Below are 18,970 nucleotides of genomic sequence, written 5' to 3'. Positions count from 1 at the left end.
GTTCTACGAACCGTTCGCTCTACTGGAGGTTTATTTCTTAGTTTCTATTGAGAATTTTAGAGATAGTTGTGAGTTTGCTTTTCGGTCATTGAGAAGATATGATTTTTCCAGTTTCTTCCAGTTTCTTGTAAAATCAAAGAGAATCAACACCTGTGAGGTATCTAAATATTCTGCTTTGGAGTTGTAATAAATGAAAGATAGTTTACAATTCAATAGGAGATTAATAAAACCAATCTTTGTGAAAAGGAGTTTTCGGAGTTTATAAAATATTTACTTCCAAGAACAAAGTATCCTTCCACTCTTCCTTTAATGGATGTAAAATCAACGGCGTTGTGACCTTTCAAATAGCAATAAAATGCATTACACAACTTTCTTGCAAACCTATTCGAAACAAAAAAAACAAAATGTCTAAACACTTGTCAGTAACACTCATTTCTGCCATCTTGCTCTTCACAACCCTTGCATTCGCTTGTGATCCTGGTTATTACTATGCACCAACTCCAAACGATCTCGATCGTTGCCTCCCATGTGACTATGGTTATTACTGTCCAGGAAATGATTCTGCCAACAAGTGTCCACCAGGAACTATTTCCACCAGAAAGGCCTCGACTTCATGCATGAAATGTCCAGCTGCCAGTAATGAGGAGAGAACTGTTTGTTTTGCTACTGATTTGCCGTCAGATGCCAAGGAAATCAAACATGGACAAGTCCTTCTTGTTGATAATAAGCAACCTACTTATTATTACATTAGTATTCAAAGTGATATTGATACTCTCAATTATGATCCACTTTTGGGTTCAGAAGTTACTTTCCTGAATAATATTAAGGGATTTGAGAATAGTTCAGTTTTAGTTTATGGATCTATTGCTTATGGAAAACCAACTAAGGAAAATTCATTGTTTGGTGGAAGAGGTATTAATGCAACTCTCTATGCTCCAAATTATGTTCAATCTCCTGTGGTTTATATTGTTTATTTGAGTGTTATTACACTTTCGTCTCATCCTGTTACAGTTTCAGTTGCTGTTTATTCAGGAGTTTCCAAGTTTGTTAATGTCAAATCCACCAATTTTTATGAACATGTCTATATTAATGATCAAAGAGCATCTGGTTTGAATTCTGTTCAATTCACTTTTGAAAATGTTCCAGGAAATTCAAGAATTAACTTTACAACAATTTTGAATAACAATAATTATGACATGATCAAACCATACACTCTCTACCATTCCACCTTTCCAACAATATTGTATCCAAATCCATTCAACTCCAACATGGCTGTTCATTCCACCACCAAAAAGGAATTGAAAACTCAAACCTCCCTCGTGGCTAATCAAATTGAAGATGGTCCATTCGTAGTCACTTTGGAATATGGAGGTACTATGGATGTTATGATGTCTGCTCAAATTCAAGTTTCTCCTCTCAGAAAATAGATTTATTTTCTTTTTTTAGTAAATATTAGTTAATATTTCTATATTATATGCACTTTCAAAGTAATTTTTCGTTTTGTAAAACATGTGAAAAGCATTAATATTTGCAATCAATATTTGCAAAAGGAATAGTTCTTCCACCTAAAATAGGAATTAAATAAAAATTAAAAACAAATTATAAAAAAATGTCTGATACGGAAAACTGGGAAACTTTTCGTCTCTTACCACCACAAACACCTTCATCACCATCATCGGGACTATCTTCAATAACAAGTGAAATTCTCGAGGAATTAATTCTCAAAATTAAGCAAGCAAAGGATAATAAATCGGATGTTGATTCGGAAGGCTTGGAAATTAAACATAAAATTGATGAATACTTTCAGAAGGAGAATAGAAATTTTCTTGATCCGAACGAAAATGCTGGAATTATTAATTTAAAATTGAGTGATGTTACATTTACAAGAAAAGCCTTTGAAATTTCTATAACAAATTTTGCCAAATATAAAGCAATTTATGCATTTGCATTCTTTGATATTCGGAAAAAGATTACAACAATGAGTAAATTAGTGGAAAAGAATAAGACGATAAATGGAAATAAGAAGAAATCAATATTGAGCGACATTTTCGTAACTGAAAAGTGTAGATTTTTCAAAAAGGATGATAGAAGTGGAAAGTTTCGAATTTTATTGTGTTTCGCTCATAAAAAGGATGTAGAAAATCCAGAAAGGTTGGATTGGTTTATTTCAGAGAGTGCATTCGAAGTGAAAGATCAAACAGGTAAAAGATCCAATGAAAGTGAGGCCGATAATGACTCTGCACCAAAAAGGAGTAGAGAAATACAAGAGCATGAACCCCTCCAGTTAATTCCAACAATGGAAAACATGCTAATGTTGCAACCTATTATTCCAATTCACCAATCAATAATTGAATCAAGCGAAGAACTAGCAACTACACCCAGGCAACTTTTCTCTTCACCACTCTCTCCACCACCACCATTAACAGAAAACTTAACAGAAATTGTTACCCAATTGAAACAAGAAATGCAAACTCTGAAACAAGAACTTGAAAAAATTCAACAAGAACGCCAAGAAGAAAAGACCCAAATAGAAAATTTAAGATTGCAAATCGAGGAAATGAAAAATTCTGCCACCACCCAAATCAAAAACCCAGAAACAACTCATGATCATGATTTTAACTTTGATGAAGAGCCATTCTACTAATTCAATTAGATTCATCAATCTTCTACAGAATACTATAGTACCAGTATCACAACATTCTCAAAAGGTGTTTCACCTTAATATCATTTGATAAGATTTTTGGCGCCAATTAAGCCGCACCTTAATCACAAAAACAATCACGCGATATTAATTGATTTGTTTTAAAAAAAATGTCCGCGCTCGATCTTTACCTTAAACAAGCTGAGGAAGGTGATGCTGATGCTCAATATAATTTGGGGCTTTGTTTTGATGAGGGTTCTGATGGAGTAAAGCAGGATTGTGCCTTAGCAATGCATTGGTATATGAAAGCAGCCTTGCAGGGACATTCCGATGCTCAATACAATGTTGGATTGTTGTTTGAGGAGGGAAGAGGAGTGAAAAGGATTATGTTAAAGCATTTGAGTGGTATTGGAAGGCTGCTGAACAGGGTGATGCTCATGCTCAGTTTAATATTGGATGGTTGTATGATGAAGGAAAGGGAGTGCAGAAAAGTTATGAAAAAGCATTGGAATGGTATATGAAAGCCTCGGAACAAGGTGATGAAATTTCCAAATACAAGATTGGAACCTTCTTTGAGAAGGGAAAAGTTGTTAAGGAAAATGTAATGATGGCTATGCAATGGTTTGAAAAATCAAATAGTGCAATTGGACGTTTTAAATCCTCTGGATTATTCATGTTTTCTCAAGGAATGGAACGTGATTTTAGTGAAGAGTTTGAATGGTATTCTGAGTATGCTGGAATTGGTGATTCGGATGCAATATACAACCTAGGAATATTTTACGAATTTGGAATTCATGTAAAACAAGATTACAAAAAAGCATTTGAGTTGTATTTGAAAGCAGCAAAGAGAGATGATGTTGCAGCTCAGATACAAGTAGGAATTAAATATCTAACAGGAGTTGGAGTGGAACAGAATTTGGGAGCATCGAATTATTGGCTCTCCAAGTCAAGAAATCGATCGGTGGATTTAGAGTTCTTTTTTGATGAACCAGAGTTGAACTTTGCTCATGCACAATTCCCTGAAGGCAAAATCATTTCAGAGCTGAATGAAACTCTAGATCCAGAGAAAGAATTTTTGATTGGCTATGAAAATCAATATCACAATTTATGTGTAAAGCATTTGAAAAGGTCCAAGTTCTTTTCAAAGATACTGACAGATTACCACCCAATTCTCAAAAAAAATTCAAATGTTTTTATTGATATTGGAAATTCCTCTTTCAAAGATAGAACTCCTATTATAATGCCTACATTCAATAGCTATGTAAAATATTTGCTTGATGGTTCACTACCCGATTGTGAAGCAAAGCTTAAGCTGATAGAATTGGCCAAACACTTTGGAGACGATGACTGTATTCTGAGCATTGTGAAGAATTCTCACATTTTAACAAGATTTTACATTCTCTCTGCATTGTTTAAAAGAAATGAACAATATCACGGAGCTATTGTAACTTGTTTCATGATGAATGAACCAAATAGTGGAACGAATTATGGAAAGGAATTGACAAAAACAGTATTGAAAAACTTGGTACATCATAAGGATATTGCACCAATAGCTAAACAACGTTTTGTGGATATCCACTTTCCACATAATCCCTCGCGTCCCAGATATAAGGATACCAACGTATTTTACCTGTCATTCATAGAGAACCAAGATAACCATTCGAGAACAATAACATTTAATAATGAGCTATTCGATTTTACCTTATTACCAAGTGAGAGAGAACGAAAGTTAACGAGCACAAAGAAAGGTCTGTTCAAAGATCGATTGCAAATATACATACAAGAAGTAGACAGCGAAACGTTACGAAAATTTGCATTATGGATTCGAAAATTTGACGATTCTGAGGATACTCTTTTTACCACCTCCCCTAATCCCAAGAATCGAGTGGATTTGGTTTTATTCTTTGATCCAACGCAATAAATTCAATTCAATAGTGCGTTTCAAGTTCTGTAATTGATGTAACCAATAAGAATCTCAATAAAAAATGTCATTCCCAGCTAGTAATGAAGCACTGAGTTGGATGTATTGGATTATTAACCTGACACCTGGTTTTGTTTTGGCGCCGATGATAATTCTTCCCAATACCAAGATTACTAAATTTATCATCAATTCAAAAATCATGATGTGCATCGTATCCATTATTTATGCCATTTTACTAGTGATGGTTATGGCCACAACTCCGAAAATGATAAACTTCCTCTCCTTTGAATCATTGGTAAATGATGGATTTGCTCAAAAGCCATTTGCACTAGTAGGATGGATACATTATTTATTTACTGATCCATTGTGTGCAATTTTCATTTACAATGATGCCATCAGTAGGAAAATTCCACACATCATCACCTGTGGTATTATAATGTTGACACTTATGGCTTGCCCTTTTGGAGTGTTCAGTTATTTGATTGTAAGATTAGCTCTGTGTCATGTGTGGTTTGAGTGGTTCATTAATTCTCCTCCGGAAGACATTGGATGGTTGGAAACTTGGTTTGGTTCGAAACAGTTTTGGCGAGTTGTCTTTTTCAGAAGATCTCCTACAGACCAAACTGATTTAGAAACCACCATCAGTGATGAATGATACAGTATTATAAAATCTTTGAATCATCTAATTGTAGAGAGTATTTAAATCTTGGAGAATTTCTTTGAGAGCACTTATTTCAATAGAATTATTTTCTTGGGGAATATTTTGGATAAAATCATTTAGCTTTTCTGCAAAATTATTTTGAATGAGAGTGTCTCTGAATGCAAATGGATTTTCTTTCACACATTCAAAAATAGTTCTCAATGGAGAAATACTTTGCTGTGGTTTAGCTCCATAACTTTCCAAAAGTATCCCAAAAATGTCATCTGTTGGATTAGCAAGCATCCTCTTGTGAAGAGTTAGAATGTATGGAGGTAAACTCTTATCAAACAATATTGGAAAGAAAAACGGAACACCAACAGCTTGCAATACAAGGCTAGGCAAACCTGCAGCAAGGATTTCATACTGTGACTGCTCCAATTCCTCTACAAAAACTCGATAAAATACTTGGAATACTGTCTTGCAGTACTGTGTTGGATAATAAAAGGATAATTTGAACTGGAAAATTTCAGCTGTTCGTGAAATAAGCAGGTGAAGACAGGATGAGGGAGTTGTAAATATATCAAGAAAAGGCAAAAAGTTCCTTCTCATCGTTTTTAGTATACGCCCTATTCGTTCACTCTTCTCTTCAAAATTATCATCATACATACATGCTGAAATGAGTGTGTATAAAGGTGATAATAGTCCATTGAAGAACGAGTCCAGGTCTGATGAATTCTCTTGTTGAAGTTGCATTATTAATTCCAAAATATCTAATCTAAGATTCTTAAGAACAGCTAAAAATAGTGGACCATCCTCGCAAATTTCAAGTGCACTGAAATTATTTCCCTTCCTTTCCAAAATGGCCTTCCACAGTATAGGAGATTCTATAGATTTCAGTGTACTCACTGCTCCGATTGGAATATCCAAATCGATATAAACCAGCTTTACAATTGAATCTGTATCAAAACCACACTTCTTGATAAATACAAAATCTTCAGTCTGGAATCTGGAGCTGAACTTTGTACCAGATTTCAGTAGGGGATATCTAGTAACTTGCTCACGAATAAAGTCTAAGAATGAACTCCAATCAGACTCTGTGATTTCATTGGTGAGATTTACATTTTTGCCGAGTTTCCAAGTCACATAATTGGAAAATCCAAAACTTGGCTGTGAAAGGAATAATCTAACGAACAAAATAGGCTCCAATCTCGATCTCAAAACATATAAATAAAGTGGCTCTGAAATAATATACTGGCTGCCTGGTAATGGCTGAATTTCTTCCAAATCTACCATAGCATTGTCAAGTACCAAGTCAGGATTTCTGATACAATGATGTAGGCCTTCCCAAATCAATTTCACAACCAGCAAGTCATAGCAATCCTCTATCAGAAACGAATAGAAAGTTCTCTTTGAAACTCTAATTAAATTGTAAAATTCACAAATAACCTCATCAATGATGTATTGTCGTAAAGCCAATGCCCGTACATCAATGTCGCGATTAGTATTCAAATACTTGTATGATACCTGCTGGTTTGAGTTGAAATGCAACATGGCATCCCCACCACATTGTACAATTCGTGTTTCCAACATGAAAGAAGGAGCAGAGAATACACGATGCAAAACTTCACTCAGTATCATGATGGATTTTCTACGATCAGTGAAATTAATATTACTACTCTTCTCTCGGGTAGCCTTTTCAAAGTGAGAATAGAAAGGAAAGAAGTAATCCATAATGTGGAGCAAAACTTCAAAGGGTAATTCTTGGAATCTTGTCTTGATTGGTTGTTCATCATTTGTTATTACTACATTATTTAAATTACTAATATTATTATTATTAAATTGATGATCATCATCATTGATGCAAACACAATCACTAGATACTTCTACAATTCCACCTTGTTCGGCCACCATAATACTAGTTATTATTAAAGATAATATTTTGTTTAATTTTTGAATTTGAAACTCTTGTTGTTCCTCATCTTCATAAGAATCCTTGTGTGTTTTAAAGAGACCATCCGCTCGTTTGTTATCGTGTTTGACTTGGAATCTTTTTTATCTTTAAAAAACCACAGAATAATATTCCATCATAATTTCTAATTGTACAACAACAATAACAACTAATTAATTAATTAATTTATTTACAAACTAATAACATCAACGTTGATTAAAAACCTAATCATCATCATACTAATAGTTTTTAAAATATTAATAGTAATATGGATAATAATTACAATTTAATAGAAACATTTCATCCAGCAGCAACTCTCCTTTGTAAATTTAATTATGGAGTAGTGATTGTTGGATCGCCATATAGTGGTAAATCAACCTTGTTGAGATTGATCCGAAAGGCTGATCTTTTGGATTTGTTAACTGGAAAAGCAAAGCCTTCTTCATCATCATCTCTCGGCTCATCTGGACCAATTACTTCACTCATCACAGGCTTCCCCATTCCATCGAATGAATCTACCTCGTACGGCTATCAATTCCAGCTCAAAGTCTTACAAACTTGTTTAAAGACAATGCAATTAATTTTGAATGAATTAAAGCTGAATCAACATAATCATTCGGTTCATGGCTATTCATCAGCAAGTAACGCATCAGAAATGTTGGGATCTTCATCTCTCGGAAGTGAATATGCTGATATTAAGAATACATTTGGTAGACAGGTGGAAATTATTGAAGAGAATAGTATTTGGGATAGTTTATTGGATACTCATCGAGTGAATGGAATGATTGATAATTTGAGTACTGTTTGGATGATTCCTGCTATTAAGAGTACGTATCAGAGGTTGTTGGATTGTGGATACTTTACACCATTCTTTCAATTTTCCAATGATAAGTATGGCTATGCACAATCAAATCCAAATATTAGAGGAGAGAATATTGCTGACTTGTTGGATAATTTGAGTTTTATAATGAAAAGGCCTATTACTATTCAAGGATCTGAAAAAGATATGAAGAATGGAAGTATTAAGATTGTGGAATATCTCCTCAAGACCTATCTCGAGGATAGGTTCTTTGCACCTGACATTAGTAATCCACAAAATGACAAACACATTACTGAGAATAGAGAACAAGGTGTCAAGTATGGAAAATTCTCTTGGGGAATCAAAACAGAGCCCAGAGTGTACAATCTGGCTCAATCCTATCATACTAAATCAGCTCCAGTTGTGCTCTTCCTTGTACCCTTATCTGATATTGATAAGAAGAAGAGCAAGAGGACAACATTTGTGACTGATTACCTGGAGAAATTCTATACAACACTCACAGATCCTGGCACTCAAAAAGTACTGGTTTTCACAAAGGCAGATATCTTTTCCAAGCGAATCTCTTCAGGATCCATCGATGTACAATCCATATTCCCAGATTTTGTTGGAAACAGTACTGATCCTCTTCGAGTTTTTGAACACTTCTTCAGCAAGTTTTGGATATTGTGTAGAAAATACCATGAAGTAGTGCCTTACTATGTGGTCAATCTAGTTGACATGGAGGAAAATGTTCTATTTTTGAGAGCTTTACTGGAAAGTGGATCTCCGTATCATGGTAAATCATTCCTCAGTAAGCAAATTCTCAAAGCCACAGACAACCTGACCAAGACTAGATTGAAGTATCATATACAATCAAATATTGGACATTTCTCTGATGTTTCAATTGTAATAGATGAATAATTCAACATTAATGGACATCTACTTGCATGGATTATAATTGCTTTGCCTTTTGAGGCTCTAGCCTATTTGTGCTTGTGAAGAGCTCATTGTATATTCACATTTTATCTATTTGTGGCAATGGTTGGTAAAAAAATTATTGATCATTATTTTCATGCTTACTTTATTAGTATATAACATTTTTTTACAATATGAATTTTTTCACATAAAAGGCAACCGAACCAAATAATCAGAAAACATACGAAAAGGTTCGGCAAAATAGGAGAGCGAGGAAACTTTATGTGAAAAAAAACAAACAATATCATGACAGCATTCACCTCTCCACCAACCATCAAAAACACAAGACAAGTTCAACTAAAACTCACAGACATTGACCTTCACAATGATAAGCCACTCGCAGATATTCACATTTCGAATAGATATCCGTACGATTTACGATGTCTCATTCAACAAGAACAAGATCTCTTCAAAATTCGCATGACCCTCCGAGATAATAACAAAACCATCTTCTCACAATGCTACGCACCACAATCATCTTCGTTTTACTTTAAGGTGGAAATACCCTGTGAATGGTTTGGCAGAAATGTTGACGTCTTGTTGAGTTCTGAAGAGGAAAGATTAGTTGGCACGTTGAAGTTACCAAGCCATGCAGAGATTGTTGCCATGCCATGAGATTGCTAACAAAACCATCGTTTTTGCAACAATATTTGTAAATAAAAACCTAGATTGTAAAGATCAATAACCAAGTATCACAAATCAATTCATGAAAAAAATGACAGTTTCACAACAGTTGGTTTTCCTCTTTTTGTGTATCGGAATGTTTATGATTTCATCAGTTAGTGGGCATGCTAGATGGAAATATCCAACGTGAGTGTTTAAAATACTATTAAAATATCAACAATCATGTAAATTAATTATTAATTGTAAATTATTAAAAATATTAAACATGAAATTGGACGATTTTGAATGAAATACTACTAGACCAAGAACATCAGATTCTGGATTAAAAAGTTATCCATGTGGAGGTGTTGAATTCTTTGGAAATGGTCAACCAGTTACAATTCTTCAACCAGGAAAGCAAATTCTTCAATTTGAAGAAACAATTTCACATACAGGAGCTCCCTTTCGTATTGCACTGAGTATCAACTCTGATTCCAATTATGAAAAGTACATTTTGATCGATCACATTCCACACAATGATCAATCAGACAGTAGCTCTCTAAAAGTTTACCAATATTTAGTTGACATTCCAAATATCAAATGCCAAAAATGTTCCATCTCATTAACCAACCCAATGACTGATAAACAATCAGGTTGTTGTTCCTATCCAACCACAAAAACAGGCAACTCAGAATTATGTGGAAGTGTCTATCACAGCTGTGCTAATATTCAAATTAATGGAACTGTGGAATTGAGTAATTTCAAGTACAATTATACAGGACCATGTGGGGATTATACACAAGAAAGTTCGGTAGGTTTTCTTCATGTATTTTTTTATTTTACCTATTTTGGAATTTTGAATTATCTTTCAAATATAGAGTTGGACAAAACAATCTGATGATTCATGGAAGTTAGATAACATGTATACTGGTTTTTACGTTCCACCAACATCCCAACAATGCTCACGATTCAAAATTAGCTGTAATGAAACTTACCCTGAGGTTTCGAATAACTCTCAAAATGGAAATTCTAATAATGAACCAAAAACCACAATTTCCAACTGTATTCCATCAAGTTGTGTTGCACCCTTCGTTTTTTATTTCATGATTGTGCTCTTCGTACTTTTAAATATTAACTGAAACAGTTTCATCACGGTTACTGAACTTTCTTTTAGTTATTCTAAACCTGAAATCATCTCAATACTGCCGAAAGGCACAGTGAGCACAATTCAAAAATACAAATATGAAATTACAGATCCATTATTGCCAAGTCATTCTTTTATTCTTTTCTCTCTTTATATACTTCTCATTCACGACAAGTGACTGATTGACACATTTTAATTTTTATTCAACTTTTAGAGAAGTGTTAAGAGGGGCCCTTTGAATCGTTGACGCCTTGTTCACGATGTTAATAGAATTCTTGTCACCACATTTTCAGTCCTAATTCGAAACCTTAGACTAAACTGAGTAATCATGAAGTTAAAGGTCTGCCGAGATTATTGAAAAGATGCTGTTGAAGATTGTGGGCAAATAAACAACATAAAACAAATACTAAACAATGCCAACCACATGTCCATATCATTATTTGACTCACTTGAAGGTAAGTGGAAAGGTTTCGTATTGTTTCGAATAACCGTTCTATGAAATTAAAGTGCAACACTCAACACTGTGCTATTAGAAAGAAGTATCATAGTATTGAAATCATGGATCAAAAGTACTTTTTCATGTTGAAGGAAATATACGAAACTAATCCTGCAAAGAGAAACCAAATGAACATTATTCTAAAGGAAAAGTTTACACAATTTTCTCCTAACGGTATGATTGCTCTCTATGAATCTATCATTGAAATGAAGAGTGAAGGAGTTGTATTCGAAACATGTAAGAAACGAAAGTCAACAATTACAGAAGTATTGCTTCAAGTTGACCAATACAAAATTGATAGAAAGCAAACTAAATCTTCAACACTTTCAAATAGCAATTCCAATTCAATGCCAAATACTCTTAATACCACATGTAAATTTGTTCAAGATTATTCGAATACTCATTATTCGAATTACAGTATTGATCAACACGAAACTAATCCACTAAAAAGAAGACTCTGTGCTTCTACCTCACCATACTCCTCTAACGAATCCTACTCAGCTGTTTCTTCTCATTCTGCCTCCTCTACATCTCCAACTTTAACTCAAAAGAAACGAAAGTTTTCTCCAAGCACATGTCCTCCTTCGAATAATGTATTTGAAACCTTTACTCATTATTCCACCTCCTCTGTCGATACAACACATTCTGTACACTATAACTTGCCACAATTTAATCAAATTGTTCCATTCAAATCATTTGCTAATCAAACACAACTACAATTACAACATCAACAATCATTGAATTCATCACAGAAACTTCCTTCAATGAGAGAATTGATGAATTCAATCATGTATTCTTCGACAGATGGTTCTTCATTGCTGTTAAAGAAAGTTTTTGAATAGTAAAGTTTATCTTTTATTCAAGTTTAGTTATCTTTCCAAAGGACAACATGCTCTATCTTTGACAAATGTTTACAATATTTGGTAAGTTTTTGGAAAGCCACAACAGAGTTTATTGAGTTTAGAATGACATTCTCTTTAAGAGATCTGTAATGGAGGTATATTTAGCAGAATCTCTATTGGAAACACTATGTCTCAATTCACGAATGGCTTCTCCCAACTCTGCTTGTTTTTCATTTGATGAATCTTTCGCAACATGTTGAGAATTTTCACATTTTTGAATCAATTCCTCAGATTCTGTCTTTTTAACGTTCCATTCCACTTGTTGAGTATCTTGATATTTGTATTGTTCTGCTAATTTTCTCATTTCCTCAATTTCCTGATTGGTCAGAGAGTTGTGGGAGGTGATAAACATGTTGACTTGACTTCCTGAGGCCATATCTTCGGATTCCACGAATAGGAGACCATTGACATCGATGGAGAATGTGGTCTTGATATTTGGAATACCTTTAGGAGCTGGTGGGATGCCACTGAGGACCATTTGACCGAGGTTTTTGTTTTTGGAGGCCAGTTCACGTTCTCCCTGGTAAATGTCAATTAGAATGTTGGTTTGATTGTCCTTAATTGTTGTGAAATGATCAGCAAATCGAGCTGGAACTTGAGTATTTCTCGGTATCATGACCTTGTAAACATCGTTCACTAAGGCAACACCCAATGAAAGAGGTACAACATCCAACAAGATTATTGACTGTTTGGTTTCTACTAATTGGCCACTACAAATACTTCCTTGAATGGCTGCTCCAATGGCAACTGCTTCATCAGGGTTTACGGACTTGTTGGGAGTTTGTTGGAAATAGGAGGAAACCATTTTCTCAATAAGTGGCATTCTGGTCATTCCTCCTACGAGAATCACTTGTGAAATGTCGCTTGGCCTCAATCCAGCATCTTTCATGCACTTCTGAACTGGTTTGAGGGTTCGTTCCACTAAATCAGCACACATGGTTTCGAATTCACTTCTCTTCAAAGTCATTTTCAAATTTACAGGTCCGAATGCATTTCTTCCAATGAACGGCAAATTAATTTCTGTAGAAATTACTGAGGAAAGTTCAATTTTGGCCTTCTCAGCAGCCTCTTTCAATCTCTGATAAGCCAATGGATCTTCTTCCAAGTTTACCTTTTGCTCTTCCTTGAACTTTTTCACAATCCACTGAAGAATTCGATTATCAAAATCCTCACCACCCAAAAATGCATCTCCATTCGTAGCAACAACTTGAAAAACATCTCCACTAATTTCCAAAATGCTCACATCAAAAGTTCCTCCTCCCAAATCAAATACTACGATAGTTCCATCTCGATCATTAATTTCAAAATTGGAGAATCTCTTTCCTCCCAATCCATAAGCCAAAGCAGCAGCTGTTGGTTCATTGATAATTCTCTCCACTGTGATTCCAGCAATCATTCCAGCATCCATCGTGGCCTGTTTCTGATTCTCATTGAAATAGGCAGGTACTGTAATTACTGCCCTATCAATTCTCTGTCCCAAATATTGTTGAGCTACATCCCTCATATGTTGCAAAATGAAGGCACTGATCTGTGTTGGAGAAAATTCCTTTCCATTTCCCATTCGAATAGCCACCTGACCTCTCTTTCCACTAACTAACTCAAATGGTAATGAATGGCCATTTTTCCTAGCATCCTCATACGACAATCCAATCAATCTCTTCACAGCATGCAAAGTATTCTTTGGATTCATGATGGCTTGCCTCTTGGCTGGCTCACCAACAATCAATTTATCCTGAGAATCAAATGCAACCACCGAAGGAGTCGTTCTAAATCCCAATTCATTCTCCAACACTCGAACATGAACTGCATCCAAGTGATTTCCTTCCATGATGGCCACACAACTATTGGTTGTTCCTAAATCAATTCCGAGAACTCCACCTCCTTCTTTTAAGTGAAAATTACGTTCTACTTTCTCTACTGTTGTTCCATTATTATTATTACTATTGCAATTCATCAAATTCTTGCTAAACGTTCTATAATTTCCCAAATTGGAATCATCACGAAAAATCGAATTATTTTTTAATTTATTTGATGAGTGCGGAAATGGTGAATATTTAAATATTGATAAAGTTGATGATGATGAGAAACAAGTGGTAAATCTGCTGCTTCTCGAGAGTTTGTCAAATCGTAGCAATTTATTGTTGATCATTTTTTTTTTGAACTTTTTCAAACTTTTACAAAAATCAAAAATTGTAAATTTTGTAATTTGAAATACTTTTATGAATTTAATATGAATATTGTACATGTTAGTGAATTATTTAGATTGAATGAACTTGAAAGTTTAATTTTTTAATTAAAAAAAATGCAAAGACCAGTAATTGTATTCGAAATGGGCTCGCTCAATACAAGAGTCGGAATGGCTGGAGATGAAACACCAGAACATATCTTTCAGACACTTGTTGGGAGATTGAATAATGGGAAGGAGATTGTTGGTGAGAAAGTAGACGAATTATATGGAAAAGAAGAAATGGAATTGACGAAACCTGTCAAGGAAGGAATGATTGACAATTGGCAAGATGCAGAGCTCATATTTCATCACGGAATGAGTAAACAGTTGGGAGAGAAATCGGATTGGAGTGATTATTCAATTCTTTTATTTGATCATCCTTTTACAGAACATTCAGATAGAATGAAAAGTTCAGAAATTATATTGGAAAGTTTGGGATTATCTGGATTGAATTTTATACAAAACTGTGTAGCATCTTCTTTTGCTCATGGTGAAACCAAAGCAACAGTTTTAACGAGTGGAGATGAACTGACCTATGTTTTGTCTATTCATGAAGGTCGTTTAATTCCTCATACGACAGAGAAATATTCGAAAGCAGGAAGAGATTTAACACAAGTCATGCTCGAAGGAATGGAATTTTCTGACTCATCAAACTATGATGAATATACACGAATGAAATTTGCAAGAATGGCAAAAGAAACTCTTGCACATCTTGCAAGGTCTGGAAAGAGTGTGTCAACAACTAGGTTCCAATTACCTGAATTGACCAATTTCGAGCTTCCAGATGGGAATACTGTGCGAGTGTTTGCCTCTACTCGTCTTGCTTGTACTGAAAGTCTTTTCCAAGATGAAGAATTCAGTTCTTTCGTCTATTATCGAATTCCATTGAGTGATGGATCCAAAGACGAAAGGTCAGGAACACTCATTCTCAATGGAGGAAATACTCTGCTCGAAGGATTTGATAAGAGATTGGACGCTGAAGTCACACGTGCCTTCCATCGCATTGGAAATGTATCAGTCTTGCCAAGCATTGAAAATAGTGCTTGGGTCGGAGGTTCAATTCTTGCCTCTTTCACACAATTTTCTCTAATTTCCAAACGTGAATATGAAGAGATGGGAAAACAAGTTTTAGAAAAGAAGATTTTCTAATTTTCCTTATTAAATTGTTTGATAAACCTTCCTTATTTTTACAAGAAGAAAGAACTGCATGGTTCTAACAAAAAGTAGGAGGAACGACAAACATTCCAATAACAATGTCCGCGGTTTCGTCTCCTTTCCTCCTTTGGTTGGCTACGTAATATTTACAACATTAAAAAAAATCAAATAACTAACTGCACCCTACATTGATGCTAAAATGAGTGAGGAATGGTTTCTAATGGGAGGAAACGAATTGGATTCGCTTCAGTTTAGTCCAAACTTGTTGGCTGCTTTGGGATTGAATTTGTGGACAACAAATAATTTGGGAACTGGTAACGAATTGAATATGGATGAACAACAACTTGTTGAAAATAATGGAAATATTCTTGATTGTCAACAACCATTGGAAAGTTTATTGGAAAGACCTTCGGATAATTCGTCTCCTTCATCCTCAGAGGAACAAAATAAGGAAACTAATGAAAATGTGGAAGCAGAAACGAGTAGTGATGGTAATAATATTATTGCATGTGTCAGATGTAGAAAGATGCACAAATATTGTAGTAAGTTTTTGAAATTAGAATTTTTTTGAATTTATTCGAAAATAGGTAGAACTAAACCATCCTGTGATAGATGTGTATCAAGAGGAATTCCATGTGAATATAGAGAATCCAAAAGAAAACAAAAAACTGAAGAAAGTAGCCGAAAAAAGACGAAACCAAGTCCTGAAGAATCCTCACATCCCTCATTCTTTCATAAAACGCCAAGCTTGACGAAATCTAACACAATTGATTTCTATTTCGCAGTGAACTGGATCTTAACCACTGTTAATAAGGAAGAATTACGTAAATTAATTTTACAAGATCAAGACGAAACTAATCAAGAAATTAAATTAGAAATGGAAGCTTTCTTTTATAGTGCAAAATCAGTGGTTGAACAATTCCTTGGGAGAAGCGAGATTTCTAATGATAGTGCTCTAAATTGCAGAAAGAAACTTGCTTTAATCAATAAGGCGCCTTCCTTAGTAGTTTCTTCTGCGTATCTCAATTTGGCAATTGTAGAAATTGGAAATGGAAATTTGCAACTTTCGAATTATTACATGAATAGTGTGAAATTTTATTTTACAAGCAAAAGTGAAAAGGAAAGATTGGAAATGACACCTGAGGAACAGGGACTACTCAAGACACTTGGAGTATTTGAGCATATGGTAGTTTTCCATTCGGATTTCGATCTTGCCATTCGAAATATTCCAAAATTATACGAATTTGCTAGTGGAACTTTTCTTCCAAAATATGTTTCGGCTCTTTTCGAACAATCCATCACACCACAAAACTGTAATGAAATCATCGCAGTTTCTGAATCCTTATTCAATCAAATGGTCGAATTGTGTAAGACAGTAATTGATATTAAGAAACCAGCTAATAAGAAACATTACTACGATGGACTATTCTTTACCAGAGATATTTTCTATAATGGAATTCAAATTGGAATTTTGATAAGAGCTACCACTGGAAAGGAATTAATTGAGGAAGCAAGCTTGAAAATTTCACATCTCACTGGAAATATTTTCTTTTCTGCAACCTCTCCTATCTTAATTCCATATTTCATTTTGGCAGCCCGTGTCAACCTTCAAATTGCTAAAAGTATTCAATCAGGAACGAGAGAAAACAATCAGTTGGGAATTGGACCAGATGGAAATCCAAAGAAAATTGATTATTTTGAAATAGTTTCCAAAGATTTGAAAGCGTTGACACTTTTAAACAATAGATACAAGATAGTTCAATTACAAAATGAAACTCTTTTACGATCCATGAGTGAAGTAGTGAATGCTTCAAGAAACCAACCATCAAATATTGAATAATAAAACAACTGATGACCTGATTTCTAATACACTCATTGTAAACTGTTCATTTCCAAACAAATAAAAGCGACATCCATAAAGAATCTAAACTCTTCCAAAGTTGGATACTCATCAGCCACTCTTAATTCCACACTCGATATCTATTCAATTTATTTACAATAACTTACATGTATTTCACACTCGAACCCATCAAATTATTGACAACCAATTAAAAGTCCTATTAAGGACATCTTTCCCGCCGTTTTATGGCTCACTTTACTTTTTTAAAAAATTCATCCTCTTCAACACTCATCAAAAAAAAATGTTGCCACTCATTTTGATATTATTCCTTGCTGGTTTTCCGATCTTGACCAAGTATTTGGTAGCCATCTTTTCTCCATCAACTACTAGTTCTTCTGCATCTTCTGGTGCTGCTAAGAAAGTTGACGAAAATTCATCAGCTAACAATAAGAAGGAAACTCCAAAGAATACAACAACTACTACTGCTACTGCTGTTTCATCATCCACAAAAGATGCACCTTTGAAAGTTGATGATCAAAAAACAAAACCTGTTATTGAAAAAGTTGAAAAACCATCAGTTGTTGTTGCTGCCGAAACTAAACCAACAGAAGTTGTCATTGAAAAGGTAACCCCAATTGTTGCCGAAAAGAAGGAAGAACCAGTTGCTACAACACTTGTCGAAACCCCAGTCGAAATTGAAAAGGAAGAAGAAATTTCTACCAATGAATTTGTTGAAGAAACCACACCAGTTGTTGTTTCTAATACAGTTCAAGAAAGTAATGAATTTGTCCCAGAAGAGCCTGTTGCTGCTGTTGACGAAACTCCAGTTGAAGTTCAAAAGGAAGAAGAAACTAAACCAGTGGTTGCTGTTGTTACAGAATCATCTGAACAAGAAAGAGAATTTGTTTCGAATTTGGATGTCGAAAAGAGTTCATTCGTTATCAAACCATCTCACATTTCCAAGTATTTGATTGGTCAAAAGGGAGCTACTATTAACAAGATCAAAGATGAAACACAATCAAAAATTGACATGTCACCAATCGATGATGACAGCACATTAGTTACAATTACTGCCAATGGAGAAGGATTCGATTTAGAAAAGACTTATATTAAATTGCGTGATGAATTGAAGGTTTATGGATGGGAATTTGATAAGAATGAAAATCAATTTGTTGAACACTTGACTGAATCAATGAAATTATTCAAGGAATTGGAAAAGAAGATTCAAGAACAAGCTCAAATTATGGCTTCTTCATTTGAGAATGCCAAGAAGGCCTTTGAAGAAGGAGATAAAGGTCTTGCATCCCAATTGAGTAATGAAGGAAAGCATGCTCAATCATTGATGAAGCAATATCAAGAAGAAAGTGCCAATGTCATGTATGATCATCTCAATAAGGACAGACCAGAAACTGAAATTGATTTGCATGGACAATATGTTGATGCTGCCATGAATTTCTTGAAACAAAGAATTGAAAAGTTAAAGAGTCAATCCATCAATCAATTAACCATCATCTATGGTGCTGGTAATCACTCTGATGCTTCTGGACCTAAAATCAAACCAGCAGTTTTGACCTATTTGAAGGAAAATAATTTGACCTATGAGGAACAAACTCAAGGAAGCATTCTTGCTAACATTTAATCACCCTCTATTGAATTAAACATTTCAAATATTATATTTA

General features: G+C 34.5%; 12 protein-coding genes across 12 annotated transcripts; 10 read left to right on the top strand and 2 right to left on the bottom strand.

Moving 5' to 3' along the window:
• Positions 1-404: 404 nt before the first annotated feature.
• Positions 405-1,427, top strand: NAEGRDRAFT_74230 (uncharacterized protein; the record flags this gene model as incomplete). Its single annotated transcript, XM_002670710.1, has 1 exon — positions 405-1,427. One exon carries the CDS (start codon positions 405-407, stop codon positions 1,425-1,427), a length of 1,023 nt encoding a protein of 340 aa, XP_002670756.1.
• Positions 1,428-1,609: 182 nt separating this feature from the next.
• On the top strand, positions 1,610-2,644 carry NAEGRDRAFT_74229 (uncharacterized protein; the record flags this gene model as incomplete). The annotated part of the gene is made up of 1 exon (XM_002670709.1): positions 1,610-2,644. One exon carries the CDS (start codon positions 1,610-1,612, stop codon positions 2,642-2,644), a length of 1,035 nt encoding a protein of 344 aa, XP_002670755.1.
• A 167-nt stretch (positions 2,645-2,811) lies between these two features.
• NAEGRDRAFT_74228 (uncharacterized protein) lies at positions 2,812-4,562 on the top strand (the record flags this gene model as incomplete). The annotated part of the gene is made up of 2 exons (XM_002670708.1): positions 2,812-3,015; positions 3,045-4,562. The coding sequence occupies 2 exons, from the start codon at positions 2,812-2,814 to the stop codon at positions 4,560-4,562; spliced, it is 1,722 nt and encodes a 573-aa protein (XP_002670754.1).
• Positions 4,563-4,895: 333 nt separating this feature from the next.
• Positions 4,896-7,135, bottom strand: NAEGRDRAFT_59614 (uncharacterized protein). Its single transcript, XM_002670660.1, has one exon. It carries the CDS (start codon positions 7,111-7,113, stop codon positions 5,245-5,247), a length of 1,869 nt encoding a protein of 622 aa, XP_002670706.1. The 5' UTR covers positions 7,114-7,135; the 3' UTR covers positions 4,896-5,244.
• A 283-nt stretch (positions 7,136-7,418) lies between these two features.
• NAEGRDRAFT_74226 (uncharacterized protein) lies at positions 7,419-8,870 on the top strand (the record flags this gene model as incomplete). Its single annotated transcript, XM_002670707.1, has 1 exon — positions 7,419-8,870. The coding sequence occupies one exon, from the start codon at positions 7,419-7,421 to the stop codon at positions 8,868-8,870; it is 1,452 nt and encodes a 483-aa protein (XP_002670753.1).
• A 290-nt stretch (positions 8,871-9,160) lies between these two features.
• NAEGRDRAFT_81740 (uncharacterized protein) lies at positions 9,161-9,597 on the top strand. The gene has a single exon (XM_002670706.1). It carries the CDS (start codon positions 9,171-9,173, stop codon positions 9,537-9,539), a length of 369 nt encoding a protein of 122 aa, XP_002670752.1. The 5' UTR covers positions 9,161-9,170; the 3' UTR covers positions 9,540-9,597.
• Positions 9,598-9,639: 42 nt separating this feature from the next.
• NAEGRDRAFT_74224 (uncharacterized protein) lies at positions 9,640-10,666 on the top strand (the record flags this gene model as incomplete). The annotated part of the gene is made up of 3 exons (XM_002670705.1): positions 9,640-9,734; positions 9,849-10,338; positions 10,406-10,666. 3 exons carry the CDS (start codon positions 9,640-9,642, stop codon positions 10,664-10,666), a joined length of 846 nt encoding a protein of 281 aa, XP_002670751.1.
• A 401-nt stretch (positions 10,667-11,067) lies between these two features.
• On the top strand, positions 11,068-12,028 carry NAEGRDRAFT_59613 (uncharacterized protein). Its single transcript, XM_002670704.1, has 2 exons — positions 11,068-11,126; positions 11,179-12,028. Exons 1-2 carry the CDS (start codon positions 11,085-11,087, stop codon positions 12,007-12,009), a joined length of 873 nt encoding a protein of 290 aa, XP_002670750.1. The 5' UTR covers positions 11,068-11,084; the 3' UTR covers positions 12,010-12,028.
• A 99-nt stretch (positions 12,029-12,127) lies between these two features.
• Positions 12,128-14,023, bottom strand: NAEGRDRAFT_74222 (uncharacterized protein; the record flags this gene model as incomplete). Its single annotated transcript, XM_002670659.1, has 1 exon — positions 12,128-14,023. One exon carries the CDS (start codon positions 14,021-14,023, stop codon positions 12,128-12,130), a length of 1,896 nt encoding a protein of 631 aa, XP_002670705.1.
• A 348-nt stretch (positions 14,024-14,371) lies between these two features.
• Positions 14,372-15,445, top strand: NAEGRDRAFT_74221 (uncharacterized protein; the record flags this gene model as incomplete). Its single annotated transcript, XM_002670703.1, has 1 exon — positions 14,372-15,445. One exon carries the CDS (start codon positions 14,372-14,374, stop codon positions 15,443-15,445), a length of 1,074 nt encoding a protein of 357 aa, XP_002670749.1.
• Positions 15,446-15,650: 205 nt separating this feature from the next.
• Positions 15,651-17,291, top strand: NAEGRDRAFT_53324 (uncharacterized protein; the record flags this gene model as incomplete). Its single annotated transcript, XM_002670702.1, has 2 exons — positions 15,651-15,942; positions 16,039-17,291. 2 exons carry the CDS (start codon positions 15,651-15,653, stop codon positions 17,289-17,291), a joined length of 1,545 nt encoding a protein of 514 aa, XP_002670748.1.
• A 301-nt stretch (positions 17,292-17,592) lies between these two features.
• On the top strand, positions 17,593-18,965 carry NAEGRDRAFT_59612 (uncharacterized protein; the record flags this gene model as incomplete). The annotated part of the gene is made up of 1 exon (XM_002670701.1): positions 17,593-18,965. The coding sequence occupies one exon, from the start codon at positions 17,593-17,595 to the stop codon at positions 18,928-18,930; it is 1,338 nt and encodes a 445-aa protein (XP_002670747.1). The 3' UTR covers positions 18,931-18,965.
• Positions 18,966-18,970: the final 5 nt, after the last annotated feature.

Source organism: Naegleria gruberi (assembly GCF_000004985.1).
Source record: "Naegleria gruberi genomic scaffold NAEGRscaffold_68, whole genome shotgun sequence".
In the NCBI taxonomy this organism is placed as follows: domain Eukaryota; phylum Heterolobosea; class Eutetramitea; order Acrasida; family Naegleriidae; genus Naegleria; species Naegleria gruberi.
This window is presented reverse-complemented; position numbering and strand designations above follow the sequence as displayed.

Excerpts from the sequence above, each read along its gene's own strand:
- NAEGRDRAFT_59614 (XM_002670660.1), bottom strand. The coding sequence starts at position 7,113 with ATGGTGGCCGAACAAGGTGGAATTGTAGAAGTATCTAGTGATTGTGTT.
- NAEGRDRAFT_59613 (XM_002670704.1), top strand. The coding sequence starts at position 11,085 with ATGCCAACCACATGTCCATATCATTATTTGACTCACTTGAAG. Across the intron at positions 11,127-11,178 it reads ATTATTTGACTCACTTGAAG|TGCAACACTCAACACTGTGC; the intron begins GTAAGTGGAAAG and ends ATGAAATTAAAG.
- NAEGRDRAFT_81740 (XM_002670706.1), top strand. The coding sequence starts at position 9,171 with ATGACAGCATTCACCTCTCCACCAACCATCAAAAACACAAGACAAGTT.